This window comes from Trachemys scripta, chromosome 5, assembly GCF_013100865.1.
Source record: "Trachemys scripta elegans isolate TJP31775 chromosome 5, CAS_Tse_1.0, whole genome shotgun sequence".
NCBI classification, from domain to species: Eukaryota; Metazoa; Chordata; order Testudines; family Emydidae; genus Trachemys; species Trachemys scripta.
Window position 1 is genome coordinate 139,649,046 of NC_048302.1, and position 20,717 is coordinate 139,669,762.

Genomic DNA, 20,717 nt, shown 5'->3' on the forward strand with positions numbered 1-20,717 from the left:
CGGCAGGATCTAAGAGTGTGGCCCTTCCCCTGATAAACACCATTCAGGAGAACACACAAACTCTGGCAAACACCATCCTCTCTGGCTCCGACAGCTAAAGGAGTTGAGAGGAAGTACTTTGTGCCCTCCAAGGGCTACGAATATTTGTTCACCCACCCCCATCGGACTGGTTGGTGGTGGCGGCTGTCAATGAGAGGGAGGGGCAAGGGCAGCAAGAGCTTACTCCTCGAGCTAAGGATGCAAAGAAGCTGGACCTCTTCGGGAGAAAGCGATACTCCACCAGAGGGCTCCAGCTCCAGATCGTGAACCAGCAAGCGATCCTTAGCCATTATAACTTTAAGTCATGAGATGCAATGTACAGATTTTTGGACCTTGTCCCACGGACTCTAAGCCGGAATTCTCAGCTCTAGTGGATAAAGGCAAGACGGTTGCCAGGACGTCGCTGCAAATGGCGTTAGACTTGGCGGACTGCAATGCGAGCGATGTCCTCGGGCATCACAATGTGCCGTTGCTCATGGCTGCAGGCCTCGGGCCTTCCCAGGGAGGTCCAACCGACAATCCAGGATCTCCCGTTCAAGGGGGCCACGTTATTTTCAGAAAAAACAGACTCGAGACTCCACAGTTTGAAAGACTCATGAGCCACTCTGAGATCACTGGGGCTGCACATGCCTGCCACCCAACGTAGACAATTTAGGCCTCAGCCCAAGACATGACCATACATGGGGCAGTCTAGGCAGGCGACCTAGAAATCAGAACCGCCGTCGCCAACCCCAACCCCTGAACAACCGGGGATCTGGGTCGTCCAGGCAACCACCAGGCCCTATGCAGACCTTTTGAGGATGCACCCGAGGGCGTTATACCAACCTCCCAACTGGATCCTTCTTTCCCATTTTCGGCACGTCTGTCCCATTTATACCGAGCATGGTCCTAAATCACCTCAGACCGTTGGGTCCTCTGCACAGTAGAAATGGGATATTCTCTCCAATTCTCTTTCTTCCCCCGCCCCTTCCCCTTCCCTCCCAAGGACCCTTCTCATGAGCAACTCCTCATCCAGGAGGTGCAAACCCTCCTATCAGTGGGGGCTGTGGAGGAGGTTCTGCTGGAGCTCAGGGGAAAGGGTTTTTACTCCTGGTATTTCCTAATACCGAAAGCAAAAGGCGGGCCGCAGACCAATTTTGGACCTGCACAATCTCAAAAGGTTCATGAAGAAACTAAAGTTTCGTATGGTCTCTTAGACCACTATCATCCCGTCCCTGGATCCAGAAGATTGGTATGCCGCCCTTGACTTGAAGGACGCATACTTCCACATTGCAATAATCCTGCCCCACAGGCGCTTCTTAAGGTTCGCAGTTGGGAGTTCCCACTACCAATTCACAGTATTACTGTTTGGCCTATCATTGGCACCTCAGGTGTTCTCCAAATGTATGTCAGTTGTGGCCGCTTTTCCGAGGAACAGGCAGGTTCAGGTATTTCCATACCTCGACGGCTGGCTAGTCAAGAGCTGGTCCAGAACACAAGTGGATCAACAGGTCACTCTCATAAGATCCACCTTCAGCACATTGGGCCTCCTCCTAAACACTCAAAAGTCAACGCTCACCCCTACTCAGAGAATAGAGTTCAGAGGGGCGGTGCTAGACTTGAGACAGGCCAGAGCGTTCCTACCTCAATCCCACTTCCAGGCCATTGACGACATTATACAGGACCTCCGGACCTTACCATGGCAAGGAGTTGCTTAAAACTCCTAGGTCACATGGCATGTTGCATGTATGTAGTGCCACATGCAAGGCTCAGACCTCTCCAAGCTTGGCTGGCATCTGTGTATCACCAAGTAGACACATAGTGGTTACCCTTCCCAATGCTACTGGAGTTATCAGTGAACATTCCAATCACTCTACCGCTAGTTCTGGACCTCATCACTCAACATCACGGAAAGCTTCAGTACTCCAATCTCGAGTCTCTCCACCTCTCGTCCTGGAAGCTGCATGGTTGAACCCGCTAGAGCTCACTTGCTCAGACCCAGTTAGAGAGGTTCTTCTGAGCTACTTACCTAGCCAAGTGGAAAAAATTTGCGATTTTGTGCTCGCAGAGCCATATCCCTCCGACACAATTGTCCCCTAATCTTGGTCTACCTCCTAAAGTTGAAACAGCAGTGTTTGTCTCACTCCTCGATAAAGATTCGCCTGGCTGCCATCTCAGCTTTTCACCTAGGAGAGCATGGCCGCTCCATCTTCACTAACCAAATGGTGCAGCGGTTCCTCAAGGGGTTGGACAGATAATATCCTCATATTCGGCGCTTGAGACCTTAACTTGGTACTCTTGAGGCTGATGGGGCCTTGTTCGAGCCCCATGACATGTTTACCTCTCTACCTCTCCTATAAGGTGGCCTTTTTGGTTGCCATAACATCAGCCAGAAGGGTGTCGGAGCTCAAGGCTCTCACATCTGACCCTTCATAGACCATGCTTTACAAAGATAAGGTGCAACTGCGACCTCACCAGGCGTTCCTCCCAAAGGTGGTCTCGAATTTCTACACCGACCAAGACCTATTCCTTCCGGTCTTTTTCCCGAAACCCCATGCCAATAGCTGTGAGCAGAGGCTCCGCTCCCTGGATGTGCCACGTGCACTAGCATTTTATATTGAACTAAGCCATTCCGCAAGCCAAACCAGCTGTTTGTTGCGGTGGCAGACAGGATGAAAGGCCTCCCAGTGTCCACACAAAGGATATCATTGTGGATCACATCCTGTATCTGGGTTTGTTACGATCTTGCAAAGGTCCCTGCCCCCACTCTGACTGCGCACTCCACCAGAGCTCAGGCATCTTCAGCAGCCTTCCTGGCCCAGGCACCGATCCAGGAGATATATAGAGCGGCTACATGGTCCTCGGTCTACACCTTCACTTCCCGTTATGCCATCACCCAGCACATCAGGAACAACACAGTGTTCGGCAGGGCTGTGCTTCAGTCAGCGATTCTATGAACTCCGACCCTACCTCCTTGGTAAGGCTTGAGAGTCACCTAATTCGAATCGATATGAGCAAGCACTCAAAGAAGAAATGGTTACTCTCTTTCTCTTGTTTGTTGTTCTTCGAGATGTGTTGCTCATATCCATTCCAAACCCACCTTCCTTCCCCTCTGTCAGAGTATCCGGCAAGAAGGAACTGGAGAGGCGGTGGGTCGACAAGGCCCTATATGCGGTGCCATGAAGGCGCAACTCCAGGGGGCTCCAGAGCCGACCCGACAGATGCTGCTAAGGGAAAAGCCTTCTGGCGAACTGTGCATGTGTCGTGCACACACCTAATTGGAATGGATATGAGCAACACATCTCGAAGAACAACACTTATGAGAAGGGGAGTATCTGTTTCTTCTCTACATCCAAAAGAGTCTCATCTTCCTCCTCAAAGGGGCTGCACGCCGTCTGGTATCGGGGCGGCACGTCCGGGTCTTCGGCGGCGGGTCCCTCATTCCCTCTCTTCCTCTTTGAGCTGCCACCAAGTTGCCACCGAAGAGGAATAGAGGGAATGAGGGACCCGCCGCCAAACTGCCACCAAAGAAGTGGCCCAAATGAGCTGCTGCCGAAGTGCCGCCGCTCGTGGTGTGTGTGGGTTTTTTTGTTTGTTTTTTTGCGCCGCTTGGAGCGGCAGAAAAGCTGGAGCCGGCCCTGTCTCCCTGATATGGTGCCATAAACTCTTGTCTCAGTAACATCAACACCAGAACCATCCATGTGGCGGCTGTTGAATCTGGCGCAGATGGACGTCATGAGAACGGCCATACTGGGTGCAAACCAATAGACCATCTGGCCCAATATCCTGGTTTCTGACAGTGGCAGGTGCCACCTGCTTCATAGGGAGTGAATAGAACAGGGCAATTATTGAGTGATCCATCTCTTGTCATGCAGTCCCAGCTTCTGTCAATGAGAGGTTTAGGGACACCCAGACCATGGGATTGCATCACTGACCATCTTGGCTAATAGCCATTGATGGATCTTTTGTACATGAACTTACCTAGCTCTTTCTTAAACCCAGGTACACAACATCCCCTGGCAACGAGTTCCACAGGTTGACACTGTTCACACCTCAACTGCTAGCAGAGCACCTCACCCTCCCTGATTGAACTAACCTCGTTATCTCCATACTGATTTATACCTGCCTCTGGAGATTTCCATTAGTTGCATCTGAAGAAGTGAGGTTCTTACCCACGAAAGCTTATGCTCCCAATACTTCTGTTAGTCTTAAAGGTGCCACAGGACCCTCTGTTGCTTTTTACAGATTCAGACTAACACGGCTACCCCTCTGATACAAACATGTAGTATCCATTCGATCATAGTCCTCTTCATACCATTTTTTCACATATTTGAAGACTTATCATGTTGCCCTTCAATCCTCTCTCTCCTCTAGATTAATCATACCCATTTCTTTCAGCCTTTCCTCATAAATAAAATGCCCTGCAGTGATTAGGTTCAGGGGTACTGTCAAGGGGAGCAGCCCTCATTGCCAGACTGGCACCCCCTCCTGGTGATGCTAGGGATTAGCTCCAGGCTGATGCCCATGGTCTGCACACCAGCACTCTGTCTCTGCTCCCGCCTATAGCTCCTCTCTCAGTTCCCAGGATCGCAGCATCCTCTTCTCAACTCAGCCCCCCCATCTGGGTCGTCATCTGTGTTCCCCCTTCTTGGTCAGGTATCTCTGTCCAACAGTCCAGCCACTTCCCCAGTGGCAAGTGGAGGGGGACCTGGGCCTACCCACTACTCCTGGTCCCAGCCCAGGGACTCTGTAGCTAGCAGCCTCCTGCTGCAACTCAAATTCCTTTCACTGCTGCTATGTTTCCCTGGGCCCCTTCCCCATGGCCACAGCACCTTCTTTGCCCTCACCTAAGGACACTCAGCTGCTCCGTCCCAGGGGCCAGCCACTGCTCTGTCCAAGGGGCTTACCGTTCTCTGCCCTCCAGGGACAAAGTCCTTACTCCCCAGGCTCCCAGCAGCAACTGACCCTGCTCTGCCCTGCAGCTCCCTTTTATATAGACTAGCTGGACCCTGACTGGCTGTTCCTCACAGCCCCTCTCCTATTGGCTGCTTTCTACGCAGCCACCCTAGTGCTCCCCTAACCCCTTCTCTGCCAGTGTGGGGCAGATGTCCCATCACAGGCATGTTGGCTCCCTGCAGCTCATTTAATGTTTGCTGCTATCTCTGTGATCTTTACTATTTTGGACAGAAAGGAAGGGCTTAGGGCAGGCTTTGATATGAACACCTTCCCTTTGTACCCAGGGGTCAGGGACTGTCTCTGGTGATATTAAACCCCCTCCTAGGGACTGGCTCTGTTAGCAGGAGACAATACCCCCAGTCCCACTCTCCAGGAGTTCTTTGACCTGGTGCCAAACTGCCTCTGACACCTGCTCGGATTTTCTCCCACAGGTTTTCATTGTGGGGCTCATTGCTGACAGGAAGTTCCACCACTTCAATGCTGTTCTGGAGGCCTATATCCAGCAGCACTTCAGCGCCACACTGGCCTACAAGTAAGTATCAGGTTGTGAGCCTACCTCTGCACACATAGGACCCTCATTCCTGTCTCCTCCCATCCACTCCCCGCCATGGAGCCAGCAGATCAGAAACCTGAGGTACAGTGGGATGCCATGGAGCTGTAGGTGTCAGGAGAACCTGGAGGGAGAATCCTGCAGTACAGGAAGCCCCCCTTTCTCTTCACTGTTCTGCCTGCGTGGGGTCTGGCATTTGGAAACCTGCGTGTGACTCTGCATGGGCCCTGAATTCTCCAGGAGATCTGGAGTTCCCCTCGGACCAGGCCCTGTGGTAGGGAGGGTTCGATTTAAGAGGCATATTAACCTTCAGGCCCCGCTTCCCTCATCTCTGTCTCCGCCGTGCAGGAAGCTGATCTCAGTGCTGACGCAGTATGTGGACTCAGCCAGCCAAGAGGAGCCCTGTGAGTCGCTCTTACGCACCTTCAAAGCCTTGGAGTATATCTTCAAATTCATTGTCCGCTCCAGACACCTCTTTGCCCAGTAAGTGTCACTAATTATTTGCACTCACTTTCCAGTGCTTCTCCAGCAGCCAGGTCACAGTACAAGCACAACAGGTCCAGGCTAGCTCAGTACTTGGATGTGAGACCTACAGGAAAAACTCAAGGTGTTGTAGGAAATGGTGCAGGAGTAACAATGGTAGGGAGCAGTGTGCTGGAGGGGTGCATTCCCTACTGCTGAGTTAATACTGACACAAGTGACCTAGCATGGTGCTGGGTGCTCTGCGCTGCTTGTGGTGCCACCTTTTGGATGTAAAGCAGAGATAATTTTCTTTCATGCTCACTAAAATTCTCTGGCTCTTTTTGTAGATGTCACAGTATTAACCATGGTATTCTAGCCAAATTCTAACTCATGTAATTAAATTTTGCTTTCCTGAAGTCCCCTTCTGTTTGCAGTTGGATACAGTGTTTTTTGACCTCCTGCCCTGAACTGTTGTGTTGCTGTGTCATGGTTAAACAGTTGTCATCTTCCACCCCAGGAGCAGTTGAAATTCAGTGGTGTGTGAGTGATCACCCTATACAGAGTCTGCAAAGGATGGTGTCGTCTGGATAGCAGTTTAATCATTGTTAGAGTGGAGACTAACATTCAGTTACTTATTAAGCTGATTAATTCAATTTCCTCCCATTAATTTGTTGTTTGAAAGTAGCCAATGCAATGCGGGGAATTTGTTTAATTCTTCATTGTGCAATAATCAATGGATCTGGTACAAGGGGTACTTTAGCCTGCTTACAGCTTTGGGGAAGAACCAGACCTGTCTGCCATTAGCATCAGGAAAATGTTCTATCCCCAGAAATTCTGCCAGGTTTGCTCTACTCCCCAGTGACAGGTGGGCAGCTTTCCTCATGAGGGAAATATTTCACATTTCAAACTAACAGTTTCACTCAATACTTTGTCTAATTTGCAGCTGTGTTCTAGGCTGTTTGTCTTTGGGGAGCTTTCCCCCTCAGCTTTCTTTCCCCTTCTAAGTTGTTGCAGCAGTCAGTGTCTCTTCAGGCAGAGAGGTAGGCCAAGAAAGCCAAAGGCAAAAGGAAAGGTCTGTGTCTATGACTTCTCCCCCTTCATTGAATGTCTGGACATGGAGCTTGGCCTTCTCTGTGTGGACAATGCAGAGTCCCCTTTACAGCCCCGTCCAGGTGGGATTACCTCATAAGAACGGCCATACTAGGTCAGACCAAAGGTCCATAGCATTCTGTCTTCCGACAGTGGCCAATGCCCGGTGCCCCAGAGGGAATGAACAGAACAGGGAATCATCAAGTGACCCATCCCCTGTCATCCACTCCCAGCTTCTGGCAAACAGAGGCTAGTGGTACCATCTCTGCCCACCCTGGCTAATAGGTCCAAAATTGGCTATCGTCTATGAATTTATCTAGTTCTTTTTTGAACCGTGTTATAATGTTGGCCTTCACAACATCCTCAGGCAAAGAGTCCCACAGGTTGACTCTGTGTTGTGTGAAGGAATACTTAATTTTGTTTGTTTTAAACCTGCTGCCTATTAACCTTATGCTAAAATCCCTAAAGTGGGCACTAGCAGCCACCATCCTGCTCAGCTCAGCTGCCCTCTTTCCTTCCCTCTGTCCCTCCCCTCAGGCCATAGATGGAGAACACTGGATGCAGCATTGACAATGCTAGAGTGTGGTAAGGGGCCTTTAGGCCCAGCCCCCTCCCCCTGCTGCCATCCTATAACAGGCCTCTCAGAAGTTCCCAGGGAAATGCAGACCCATTTGTCCCATGTAGACCCTGTACGGTAGAGAGGGTTAGAGCTTCTGGGGAGACCATTCTCAAACCTCAGTCCTTTCCTTGAGAGTCCCTGAGCAGGAGGGGACCCAAGAAATTTGCCCTCAAAGAGGCCAGGGAGAACCCTAATCACCTGAAATATGTTTGGAGCAATCCCTGAGCCCAGTTTCACTTTTCCTCTGAAGTAGGCTCATGGGCCAGTTACTCAAAAGGAGAAATAAATAAATTCATCAGCACCTGCTTCTCCTGCTCACCCTTGTGGAGTGCAGCATGGCAGTATGATGGTTCTCGGGGTAGCCAAAGCTGTGGGTCATCTCGTTACCCCCTTCCTCCAGCTTGAAGACTTGCTGGTGCTCAGCTGGGTGTCAGCCCCCTAACACCATCAGCTAGTTAGCTATTCAAGCTCTCTCCTCTGGGCTAGGCCAGGCCTGACTTTGCCTTGCAGGTTAACAATAGGTTAACCTAGGTTTGAAGTCTTCCCCTGTGATATCCAGCCCCTGATACTGGCTACTCACAGAATTACCAGGTCCACTGGTCCCAAAGTAACAGAAGACACCAGCTTGTATGAGTCAACTCAGGATCAGCATTTTGCTTAACATAACAGCACTGAGACAGATTTATAGTGAAAACACACTTAAGTTTATTATCAAAGATTTAAGATTCAAGTGATAGCAAGTAAGAATATTGGAAACAAATGGTTACATATAAAACAAAATCATAATATGCTTTCTGAAGAGTAAACTTCACTAACAGGTTAACCTCCTGTCTAAAGAAGTTGATCTCACCCAAAGTCCTCTGCAGCATTTTCAGTCAAACTTTAGATCCTGTTTTCATGAATGCAAATGCACTGTCCATCTAGGTAGAGGATGAAGAGGTGTCTTTCCCTTTTAAATATACCTCCATTGTTCATTGTCTTGACTCATAGCAGGATAACCTCCCATGGTTTGTTTTTTTCCTGTGTGCTCCTTTCCTGTTGTTTTCACATCTCTTTGTATGTAAATGGACATCTGTTGTGTTAGCTTACAATGCTTAATTTACATTCTGACCGAGAGAGAGGAATAAACATCTCTTGTTTGAGAGAAAGCTGGGTTTTTTTACCTTTGCTGGTGACTAATACATTGATTATAGATTTAAAAACATATTTTCAGTGTATATACATAACTCCTTACATGGTAGCTTTACATCCATTTCACAATGGTATTATAGGCCAGCGTGACACTGGCTTTCATTAGAGACCTCACATGGCTTGCTTTGTGAGACTTGTGAGATTTCTGTAACTCCTCTGCTCCCCCTGACACACGCGCGCACACACATCTTCCTTGTCAGGGGAGGAGGCTTAGCGTTAGAGGATCAAAATAATGTACATTAGAACAAGCAGAAGGTAGACTCTTTGAGACACAGTGCTGTGAAACTGTGCTCAGATGGTCTGGGGTTCCCAAGGTAAGCGTACCCCCCTCATGCTCCTTGGGAAGATATAAGAGAGGACTGGGAAATTCTAGCCACTCCTAAAAAGCTGTGAAGAAACCTGCCTGTCATCCCCAGCTGCCACAGCAGATTGCCATACCCTAATAACCAGGCTGTTGTGCCCAGCTGGTGCTGCAGGTTGCAATGCTTCCTTGCCTCCTCCTCTCGTCAGCAGTTGACTATGGAGTGACGAGATGGAGAGCAGCCCAGATGTGGAAGAACAAGCAGGTGCTAAGGGCCCCCTCGGACCAAAAATTTACTTAATTCTAGCCCCCCAGCCTCCATTTTATAAGGCCAAAAGGTTCTTTTAGTAGTGACACCAGATTGAATCTGAATTGGTGCACGCTAGTGTGTTTATATTCCCTGGTTGGAGATTCAGTGTTTCCAGCTGAGAGAGATGCTCATCTGAAAGAGTGGGCTCCTCACTCTACAGGCCCCCCACAGGCAGCCATGTCTGGGCAGGGTCACCTTAACCCCCCTCCCCTGAGGGGAATTATGAGGTGTCATCTTACATCCTAAGGGCAGTGCTAAAAAGGGTGGGCTGCACTGCAGGTGGTACCCCTCCCAACTTAAACATCTTACAGCTTATGTACCGTCTCTCTGAAAAGATAGTGGGATGTATATTTATTTCATGCTGGTGTACGGGGCTTTGCTCACTGAGAGCAGATGCCCAGGCATATCTGTTCTCAGTTTGACAGATACAATAGAAAAGAATAAAGGTCAAATGGAAAGTTGAAATGGTCCCTGAAGTAGAACAGGAGAGAATACCACTTTGCAAGGGGGAACTAGAGCAAGTCCAGGGTGCTGAGGCAAACTCAGAACAGTTATCTCAGAACAGTCTACATGGCTCCTACCCATGCAGAGTTAGACCTCCAGACTGGTGTCAGGAACACCTGGCTACATAGACTTTTGGACAAAATAAGGTTACTGGTCATTGTCCAGAGGGAGTACTTTATGGACCTGTGCGAGAACCATAGGCTCTGTTTTGCCCTCCCCCGATCTTGAATACCGCAAAGAAACACCAGTCCAGGACAGGTAGGAAACCATTCATCCTCCACTTCATTGTGGAGCTATATAATCCATACATTCTCCATCGAGGGCAGTTCTCTCTCCACCCTAGCTTTGAGAATTAAGGAACAAGGAAGGAGGGCTCCGCCTGAAACATCTGAACAAGTTCCTAAAGGAGGTTTATTTTCACATTCCCATTTTACCATCCCACATCATTCCCTGCTTTGTATACAGATAGCACTTCTTTTATCTCCCTGAAACTGGAGCATTACCATTTGATCTGGCAAATGCTCCCACAGTCCCTTTCATGATCACCATGGTATTATAGAGGCTTTAGTCAGGACTCCATAGTTAAGGCTGAGTTACATTTTGCTCTTAGAGTGGGGAATCAATGTCTTTGTTATACATGAAAAATACAGCGTATACTCTTTCAATTTTCAGAGAATTTACAAATAAAGCCATTAATTAGATTGAGTCAAAATTCATTGAACGGTGATTTTTTTAAAGAAATGTCGCCTCTGTTAGTCTTTCCAGTGTCTCAATAATCTTAGCAACAGAATAACACAGACTCTTTAAACTTTCCATATAGCTATAATTAATTGAAATCTTGTGTTCAGGCTATAATTTGAAGAAATTAGGTTATAATTAAGTTACAATCTTTCATAATTTATCTAATTGATAATTAAATCATCTTAACTTCAGTACCCAGAAAGATAATGGAACAAATATTCAAACAATCAATATGTAAGCATCTAGAAGATAATAAGGTGCTAAGTAACAGTCAACATAGATTTGTCAAGAACAAATCATGTCACACCAGTCTAGTGTCCTTCTTTGACAGGTGGGAAGCAGTAGACGGGCTACATCTTGACTTTATGTGAGATAGTATCAAAAGCCTTACTAACCTTCTCATAAGCAAATTAGAGAAATATAACTGAGACGAACCTATTATAAGGTAAGTGTACAATTGGTTGGAAAGCAGTATTCAGAGAGTAATTATTAATGGTTAATAATCAAGCTCAAAGGGCATATCGAGTAGGGTCCTGCAGGGATCTGTCCTGGGTCCAGTTCTATTCAGTATCTTCATCAGTGATTTAGGTAATGGCGTAGAGAGTACACTTTTAAAGTTTGTGAATGATACCACCAAGCTGGCAAGGGTTGAAAATGCTTTGAAGGACAGGATTAGAATTCAAAATGATCGTGACAAACTGGAGAAATGGTCCGAAATAAATAGACTCATAGACTCATAGACGCTAAAGTCAGAAGGGACCATTATGATCATCTAGTCTGACCTCCTGCATGATGCAGGCCACAAAAGCTGACCCACCCACTCCTGGAAGAATTCTCTCCCTTGACTCAGCTGTTGAAGTTCCCAAATCATGAATTAAAGACTTCAAATCGCTGAGAATCCTCCAGCAAGCGACCCCTGCCCCATGCTGCGGAGGAAGGCGAAAAACCTCCAGGGCCTCTGCCAATCTACCCTGGAGGAAAATTCCTTCCGGACCCCAAATATGGCGATCAGCTGAACCCTAAGCATGCGGGCAAGATTCTCTAGCCAGACCTTCTGGAAAAGTTCTCTGTAGTAACTTTTAATATCCCATCATTGACCATTGTTGCTAATTACCAGCGATGGCAAGTTATTGACCTAATGACTAAAAGGATGAAATTCAATAAGGACAAATACAAAGTACTCCATTTAGGAATGGATAATCAATTGCACAAATACAAAATGGCAAATGACTGTCTAAGAAGGAGTACTACAGAAAAGGATCTGGGGGTTATAGTAGATCACAAATTAAATATGGGTCAACAATGTAACACTGTTGCAAAAAAAGCAAACATCCTTCTGAGATGTATTAGCAGGAGTGTTGTAAGCAAGACACAATTCTTTCACTCTACTCAGCACAGATAAGGCCTCAACTGGAGTACTATGTCCAGTTCTAGGCATCACACTTCAGGAAAGATTTGGACAAATTGGAGAAAGTCCAGAAGAGAGCAACAAAAATGATTCAAGGTCTAGAAAACATGACTTACAAGAAAAGACTGAAAAAACTGGATTTGTTTAGTCTTGAGAAGAAAAGACTGAGAGGGGACACAATTCCAGTGTTCAAGTATGTAAAAGGTTGTTATAAAGAGGAAAGTGATAAATTGTTCTCCTTATCTACTGAGGATAGTGGATAAAAGTAATGGGCTTAAATTGCAGCAAGAGAGATTTAGGTTAGTCATTAGGAAAAAATTCCTAACTGTCATGGTAGTTAAGCATTGGAACAAATTATCTAGGGAGGTTGTAGAATCTCCCATCATTGGGGGTTTTTAAGAACTGGTTATACAACCATCCTTCAGGGATGGTCTAGGTAATACTTAGTCCTGCCTCAGTACAGGGGATTGGACTAGATGACGTACTGAGTTCCCTTCCACTCCTGCATTTCTATGATTCTACGATTGTGTATGCAACAGACGGAATGAGTTCAATGTCTCAGGTAACTCTTAAATAGGCAAGAACCTCTGTTCGGACCAATAAGCCCAAGTGCAACAACTCATTGCCTATTTCTATACAGTGTTTTCACCTGACCTGGCATCAGTCTACCACTGTATTGAGATGGAGCCAGGGCAATGAGTCTGGCAAACACCTCACTCCCTTCCCAGGAAGATGCCTGGAGTGGTGAAACAGAAATGCCAAGCCATGTTGGAACTGGTAGTTCCTCAGGGGATTGTGCACATATACATTCCACATTAGGTATATGTGCTCCCAGTGCATTTGAGTCCGAGACTTTTGCTAGCAGTGCCATTAGGGCAGCGCACGTGCCCTGTACATCCTTGCACTTGCAGCCGATGGCATAAAGACATGGCTACCCTGACTCCCTCTCAGATCCTTCTCACCACCGTGGCTCAAGGTGGAGCTCCATATTGCTCTTCGAGTGACATTTTTTAGCTAGCATTTCTTCAGAATCTCTTCTTCTAAATAGTAATTAGACAGTTAAGATTAAATAAAGTTGTTAGATTTCAGTTCCCTTTCAATGGGACCCTTTATTTTCTTTTATTCTCTTGGAGTCCTCAACCAGTGGGGATCGAGATACAAAAGGAGCACTTAAAGACGATAAAGTCATTGCGGAGAAACTAAATGAATTGTTTGCTTCAGTCTTCACGGCTGAGGATGTTAGGGAGATTCCCAAACCTGAGCCAGCTTTTGTAGGTGACAAATCTGAGGAATTATCACAGATTGAGGTGTCACTAGAGGTGGTTTTGGAATTAATTGATAAACTTAACAGTAACAAGTCACTGGGACCAGATGGCATTCACCCAAGAGTTCTGAAAGAACTCAAATGTAAAATTGCGGAACTAACAACTATGGTTTGTAACCTGTCCTTTAAATCAGCTTCTGTATTCAATGCCTGGAAGATAACTAATGTAACACCAATATTTAAAAAGGGCTCTAGAGGTGATCCTGGCAATTACAGACCAGTCAGTCTAACGTCAGTACCGGGCAAATTAGCTGAAACAATAGTAAAGAATAAAATCTTCAGACACATAGAAGAACATAAATTGTTGAGGAAAATCAACATGATTTCTGTAAAGGGAAATCGTGTCTTACTAATCTACTAGAATTCTTTGAAGGGGTCAACAAACATGTTCAAGGGGGATCCAGTGGATATAGTGTGCTTAGATTTCCAGAAAGCCTTTGACAAGGTCCTTCACCAAAGGTTCTTACGTAAATTAAGTTGTCATGGGATAAGAGGGAAGAGCCTTTCATGGATTGAGAACTGGTTAAAAGACAGGGAACAAAGGGTAGGAATAAATGGTAAATTCTCAGAATGGAGAGGGGTAACTAGTGATGTCCCCCAAGGGTCAGTCCTAGGATCTATCTTATTCAACTTATTCATAAATGATCTGGAGAAAGGGGTAAACAGTGAGGTGGCAAAGTTTGTAGATGATACTAAACTGCTCAAGATAGTTAAGACCAAAGCAGACTGTGAAGAACTTCAAAAAGTTCTCACAAAACTAAGTGATTGGGCAACAAAATGGCAAATGAAATTTAATGTGGATAAATGTAAAGTAATGCACATTGGGAAAAATAACCCCAACTATACATACAACATGATGGGGGCTAATTTAGCTACAACTAATCAGGAAAGGGATCTTGGAGTTATTGTGGATAGTTCTCTGAAGACGTCCACACAGTGTGCAGCGGCAGTCAAAAAAGCAAACAGAATGCTGGGAATAATTAAGAAAGGGATAGATAATAGGACAGAAAATATCATGTTGCTGCTATATAAATCCATGGTACGCCCACATCTTGAATGCTGAATGCAGATGTGGTTTCCTCATCTCAAAAAAGATATACTGACATTAGAAAAAGTTCAGAAAAGGGCATCTAAAATGATTAGGGGTTTGGAACGGGTCCCATATGAGGAGAGATTAAAGAGGCTAAGACTTTTCAGCTTGGAAAAGAGGAGACTAAGGAGAGATATGATAAAGGTATGTAAAATCATGAGTGGTGTGGAGAAAGTGAATAAGGAAAAGTTATTTTATTTGTTCCCATAATATAACTAGGGGCCACTAAATGAAATTAATGGGCAGCAAGTTTAAAACAAATAAAAGGAAGTTCTTCTTCACACAGCGCACAGTCAACCTGTGGAACTCTTTGCCTGAGGAGGTTGTGAAGGCTAGGATTATAACAGGGTTTAAAAGAGAACTGGATAAATTCATGGTGGTTAAGTCCATTAATGGCTATTAGCCAGGATGGGTAAGGAATGGTGTCCCTGGCCTCTGTTTGTCAGAAGATGGAGATGGATGGCAGGAGAGAGATCACTTGATCATTACCCGTTAGGTTCACTCCCTCTGGGGCACCTGGCATTGGCCACTGTCGGTATACTGGCTGGATGGACCTTTGATTCTGACCCAGTACGGCCGTTCTTATGTTCTTATGCAGAAGTCTCCAGGGCTTAAACAATGATCCTGCTGCACAGTAGTAATCCCTTATAATGACAAATATTCTTCCTGCCTCTCTTGTTTGGGAGGAGGACATTCAAAGGACAAATGCAGCATTTGCAGACCCTTCTTGACTAGGATGTGGAGTCCAGACAAATTTGTCTGAGGTAGCACCTTTTAGAAAATCATGCGTCCCTCGTCTGATCCTGATGACTCTGCCCCAAGAGAGCTGAGCACTGTTCAACTAAGAGTTCTCCTTCAGCTGCTTCTGCCTCACCTAAGAGCTCTCACAAAGTTCAGGATGAGACGAGAAGTCTTCATTCTTTCCTGGGGCCTTCCTCAAAAGTGCCTAAGGCGGCCATCTGAGAAGTGAATCAAGACCCAAAAAGGGCTCTTTATCCTCACAAAGACACTTCGTGGTGTCTTTGTGAGGATAAAGAGCACACACCATCGGTCATCTGGCAGGGAGACTGGGGTGCAGGGCAAAGACTGCCACTCTCCAGTGCTGTCTGAGGTGGTGCTATTTACTGACATTGTCAGGACTGTTGAGACCAGCTCCTGAAACAACATCGCCCGTCCCAGAGGACTACAAGACTTTCCAAGAGTTGATGTATAGAGCGGCTTCAACTCTGGGGATTCAGGCAGAGATTGTGCAGCTGTGTGATTTCACTAGGTAATAGGGAACCTTACTGCTGTGTCCTCTGCATTGTCTTTCACCACAGTACTGTCTCCACACAGCATCTAAGGCTCAGCCCCCTCAACCAGCTTCTCGGTGATTTTAGATCTAGTCATCGCTTAGAAGAGACAAAGGCTTTCAGTTGAGTCTAATCAGCTCTGTCTTTGAACATTGGAAGGGGAGGATCAGATGGTATCTAGACCCTTAAACAGAGTCCTCACCACCAGTCTCCACCCCCTTTGACTTTCATTTGGGCTGCAGCTCACTACCACATGCTTAGCAGTTTGAGATTGAAGGGTGGCCCCTCGATTTGGGCGTATTAAGTATAGTTCGGTTACTCTTCAGTCATACCATATGGATGACAACATTTCATTATCCCTGCCTGCAAGACTTCAGTGAATTTTAACCCAAAACAGCCAAAATTGATCACCTTAATTGATCAGGTGTGTCTATGCAAATAAGAACAGGAGTACTTGTGGCATAAGCTTTCATGGGCTACTGTCCACTTCTTCGGATGCATATAGAGTGGAACATATATTGAGGAGATATATATACACACACAGAGAGAGCATGAACAGGTGGGAGTTGTCTTACCAACTCTGAGAGGCCAATTAAGTAAGAGAAAAATTTTTTTGGAAGTGATAATCAAGCTAGCCCAGTACAGACAGTTTGATAAGAAGTGTGAGAATACTTACAAGGGGAGATAGATTCAATGTTTGTAATGGCTCAGCCATTCCCAGTCCTTATTCAATCCTGAGTTGATTGTATCTAGTTTGCATATCAATTCCAGCTCAGCAGTCTCTCGTTGGAGTCTGTTTTTGAAGTTTGTCTGTTGTAAGATAGCCACCCGCAGGTCTGTCGTTGAATGGCTAGACAGGTTAAAGTGTTCTCCCACTGGTTTTTGAGTATTATGATTCCTGATGTCAAGATTTGTGTCCATTAATTCTTTTGCGTAGAGACTGTCCGGTTTGGCCAATGTACATGGCAGAGGGACATTGCTGGCACATGATGGCATATATCACATTGGTAGATGTGCAGGTGAACGAGCCCCTGATGGTATGGCTGATGTGATTAGGTCCTATGATGATGTCACTTGAATAGATATGTGGACAGAGTTGGCATCGGGCTTTGTTACAAGGATAGGTTCCTGGGTCAATGTTTTTGTTCAGTGATGTGTGGTTGCTGGTGAGTATTTGCTTTAGGTTGGGGGGTTGTCTGTAAGTGAGGACAGGTCTGGCTCCCAAGATCTGTGAGAGTAAAGGATCATCTTTCAGGATAGGTTGTAGATCTCTGATGATGCGCTGGAGAGGTTTCAGTTGGGGGCTGAAGGTGACAGCTAGTGGTGTTCTGTTATTTTCTTTGTTGGGCCTGTCTTGTAGGAGGTGACTTCTGGGTACTCGTCTGGCTCTGTCAATCTGTTTTTTCACTTCAGCAGGTGGGTATTGTAGTTTTAAGAATGCTTGATAGAGATCTTGTAGGTGCTTGTCTCTATCTAAGGGATTGGAGCAAATGTGGTTGTATCTTAGAGCTTGGCTGTAGACAATGGATCGTGTGGTGTGTCCTGGATGGAAGCTGGAAGCGTGTAGGTAAGTGTAGCGGTCAGTAGGTTTCCGGTATAGGGTGGTATTTATGTGACCATCGCTTATTAGCACAGTAGTGTCCAGGAAATGGACCGCTTGTGTGGATTGATCTAGGCTGAGATTGATGGTGGAATGGAAATTATTGAAATCATGGTGGAATTCCTCAAGGGCTTCTTTTCCATGGGTCCAGATGATGAAGATGTCATCAATGTAGCGCAAGTAGAGTAGGGGCGTTAGGGGACGAGAGCTAAGGAAGCGTTGTTCTAAGTCAGCCATAAAAATGTTGGCATACTGTGGGGCCATGCGTGTACCCATAGCAGTGCCGCTGACTTGAAGGTATATATTGTCCCCAAATGTGAAATAGTTGTGGGTGAGGACAAAGTCACAAAGTTCAGCCACCAGGTTAGCTGTGACAGTATCGGGGATACTATTCCTGATAGCTTATAGTCCATCTTTGTGTGGAATATTGGTGTAGAGGGCTTCTACGTCCATAGTGGCCAGGATGGTGTTTTCTGGAAGATCACCGATGGATTGTAGTTTCCTCAGGAAGTCAGTGGTGTCTCGAAGATAGCTGGGAGTGCTGGTAGCTTAGGGTCTGAGGAGAGAGTCCACATAACCAGACAAGCCTGATGTTAGGGTGCCAATGCCTGAGATGATGGGGCGTCCAGGATTTCCAGATTTATGGATCTTGGATAGCAAATAGAATACCCCAGGTCAGGGTTCTAGGCATGTGTCTATACAGATTTGTTCCTGTGCTTTGTCAGGGAGTTTTTTAGCAGATGGTGTAGTTTCTTTAGGTAATCCTCAGTGGGATCAGAGGATAATGGCCTGTAGAATGTGGTGTTAAAGAGCTGTCTAGCAGCCTCTTGGTCATATTCCAATTTATTCATGATGACGACAGCACCTCCTTTGTCAGCCTTTTTGATTATGATGTCAGGGTTGTTTCTGAGGCTGTGGATGGCGTTGTGTTCAGCATGGCTGAAGTTATGAGGCAAGTGATGTTGCTTTTCCACAATTTCAGCCTTTGCTTCCGTCAACGTGCAATCTATGTAGAAATCCAGTCTGTTGTTTCGACCGTCTGGAGGAGTCCACGCAGAATCCTTTTTTTTGTAGTGCTGGTAGGGGGGATTCTGTGGGTTAGTATGCTGTTCAGAGGTATGTTGGAAATATTCTTTGAGTCGGAGACGTCGAAAGTAGGATTCTAGGTCACCGCAGAACTGTATCATGTTCGTGGGTCTGGAGGGACAAAAGGAGAGGCCCCGAGATAGGACAGACTCTTCTGCTGGGCTAAGAGTATAGCTGGAAAGATTAACAATATTGCTGGTTGGGTTAAGGGAACTACTGTTGTGGCTCCTTGTGTCATGTAGCAGTTTAGATAGTTTAGTGTCCTTTTTCCTTTGTAGAGAGGCAAAGTTTGTCTTGTAACCTACTCTGAAACCTATGCAAATAAGGTTTACTTATGAGGTCTTTCCCCTAGTTTATCGAAAGATGGCAGCAGAGAGCTCATTCAGATCAATGGTTACAATTTAATTTGTGTAAATTATCCCCATGCTCTGCAGTAGGAGAAACTGTTGCCTCTACTCAAAGTATAGTTAAAACAATCTCTGATTTAGAAAAGTACAATTGAATTATCCTGGCAATGGAAATTGTCTCAGCTGGTAGGAATTTCAGGGGGTGGGGCATTCTCCAACTTCCAAGGACCGACCGGTCTGGTTCTGCTCCCAAGATGCAAGCCAGCTGAAATATCCATCGCAACAGGTCTGCAGATCGTATTACTTGAGAAAGGACACTTTCAAGTAAACTGGGACAGTTTTCCTATTCTGCGTATTGCTCACAAACCATCCTGTGCAAGTATTCACTATTTGGGGTATGTTGGATAGCTGTGAGTGCTCAGACAAGTCCCATAATATTGAGCCGTCTGCCTCATTGGATGAGTGTGGAAGCACTTCTGGCCTGTGCAAATGTAAAATGGTTTTTCCACAAATACTCACATATGCAACTTTCCATGAATTCTTGTGCCAGTGAAGTCCAACAGTATGAATGCTCATGAGAAAAAAGAATAAAAGGGGCAGAAGAGCCAAAGGAAATTTCTAGGAGACTGTGAGAGAATTGCTCATTGGCTTGGCTACAGCTCATATTGTTCGTCTCCTGTCCCTTCTCTTAGCTCCCTCTCCCTGTTACTACCTTGTGTTATTTTAAACTTTGTTCTAATTTAGAAGCTGCTCAAGAAGGATTGTAATTCATTCTAATTCTCACTGTGTATTAAGTTAAATTACCGTGTACTGCTTAAATCGGCCTCTGTATCAGATGACTGGAGGATAGCTAATGTGATGCCAATTTTAAAAAAAGAGCTTCAGAGGTGATCCTGGCAATTACAGGCCAGTGAGCCTAACTTCAGTACCAGGCAAATTGGTTGAAACAGTAGTAAAGAACAGAATTGTCAGACACCTAGACCTACATGATATGTTGGGGAAGAGTCAACACGGCTTTTATAAAGGGAACTCACGCCTCACCAATCTACTAGAATTCTTTGAGGAGGTCAATCAACATGTGGGCAACGGGGATCCAGCATGTATAGCATACTTGGACCTTCAGAGAGACTTTGACAAGGTCCCTCACCAAAGGCAGAGTGAGCTGCCATAGGACAAGGGGGAAGGTCCTCTCCTGGATCAGTAAGTGGTTAAAAGAAAAGAAACAAAGGGCAGGAATAAATGGTCAGTTTTCATGGTGTGGAGAGGTAAATAGCGGGGTCCCCAAGAGATCGGTACTGGGACCAGTGCTGTTCAACATATTCATAAATGATCTGGAAAAAGGGGTGAACAGTGAGGTGGCAAAGTTTGGAGAGGATACAAAATTACTCAAGATACTTAAGTCTAAAACACACTGCAAATAGTTACCAAGGGATCTCACAAAACTGGGTGACAGGGCAACAAAATGGCAGATGAAATTCAGTGTTAAGTGCAATGTAATGCACATTGGAAAACATAATCCCCACTATACATACAAAATGATGGGGTCTAAGTTAGCTGTTATACTCCAGAAAGCAATCTTGGAGTCATTGTGGATAGTCCTCTGAAAACATCTGTTCAATGCGCAGCAGCAGTAAAAAAAAAAAAAAAAAAAAAAAGCTAACAATGATAGGAACCATTAGAAAAGGGGTAGATGATAAGACAGAAAATATTATAATGCCAATATATAAATCCATGGTACGCCCACACCTTGAACACTATGTGCAGTTCTGGTTGCCCCATCTCAAAAAAGAGACATTAGAAAGGGGGTCTACAGTACAGAAAGGGGCAAA

The 20,717-nt window shown here is 45.8% G+C and overlaps 1 protein-coding gene across 1 annotated transcript in view; it reads left to right on the forward strand.

Annotated features, from left to right (window-relative positions):
• Positions 1-20,717, forward strand: part of LOC117878454 (dedicator of cytokinesis protein 2-like) — a gene marked incomplete in the record, with an annotated part of 325,642 nt that overhangs the window by 116,374 nt on the left and 188,551 nt on the right. Inside the window, 2 exon segments of the mRNA XM_034772650.1 lie at positions 5,406-5,506; positions 5,873-6,007. Of these exon segments, the coding sequence (XP_034628541.1) occupies positions 5,406-5,506; positions 5,873-6,007 (236 nt within the window).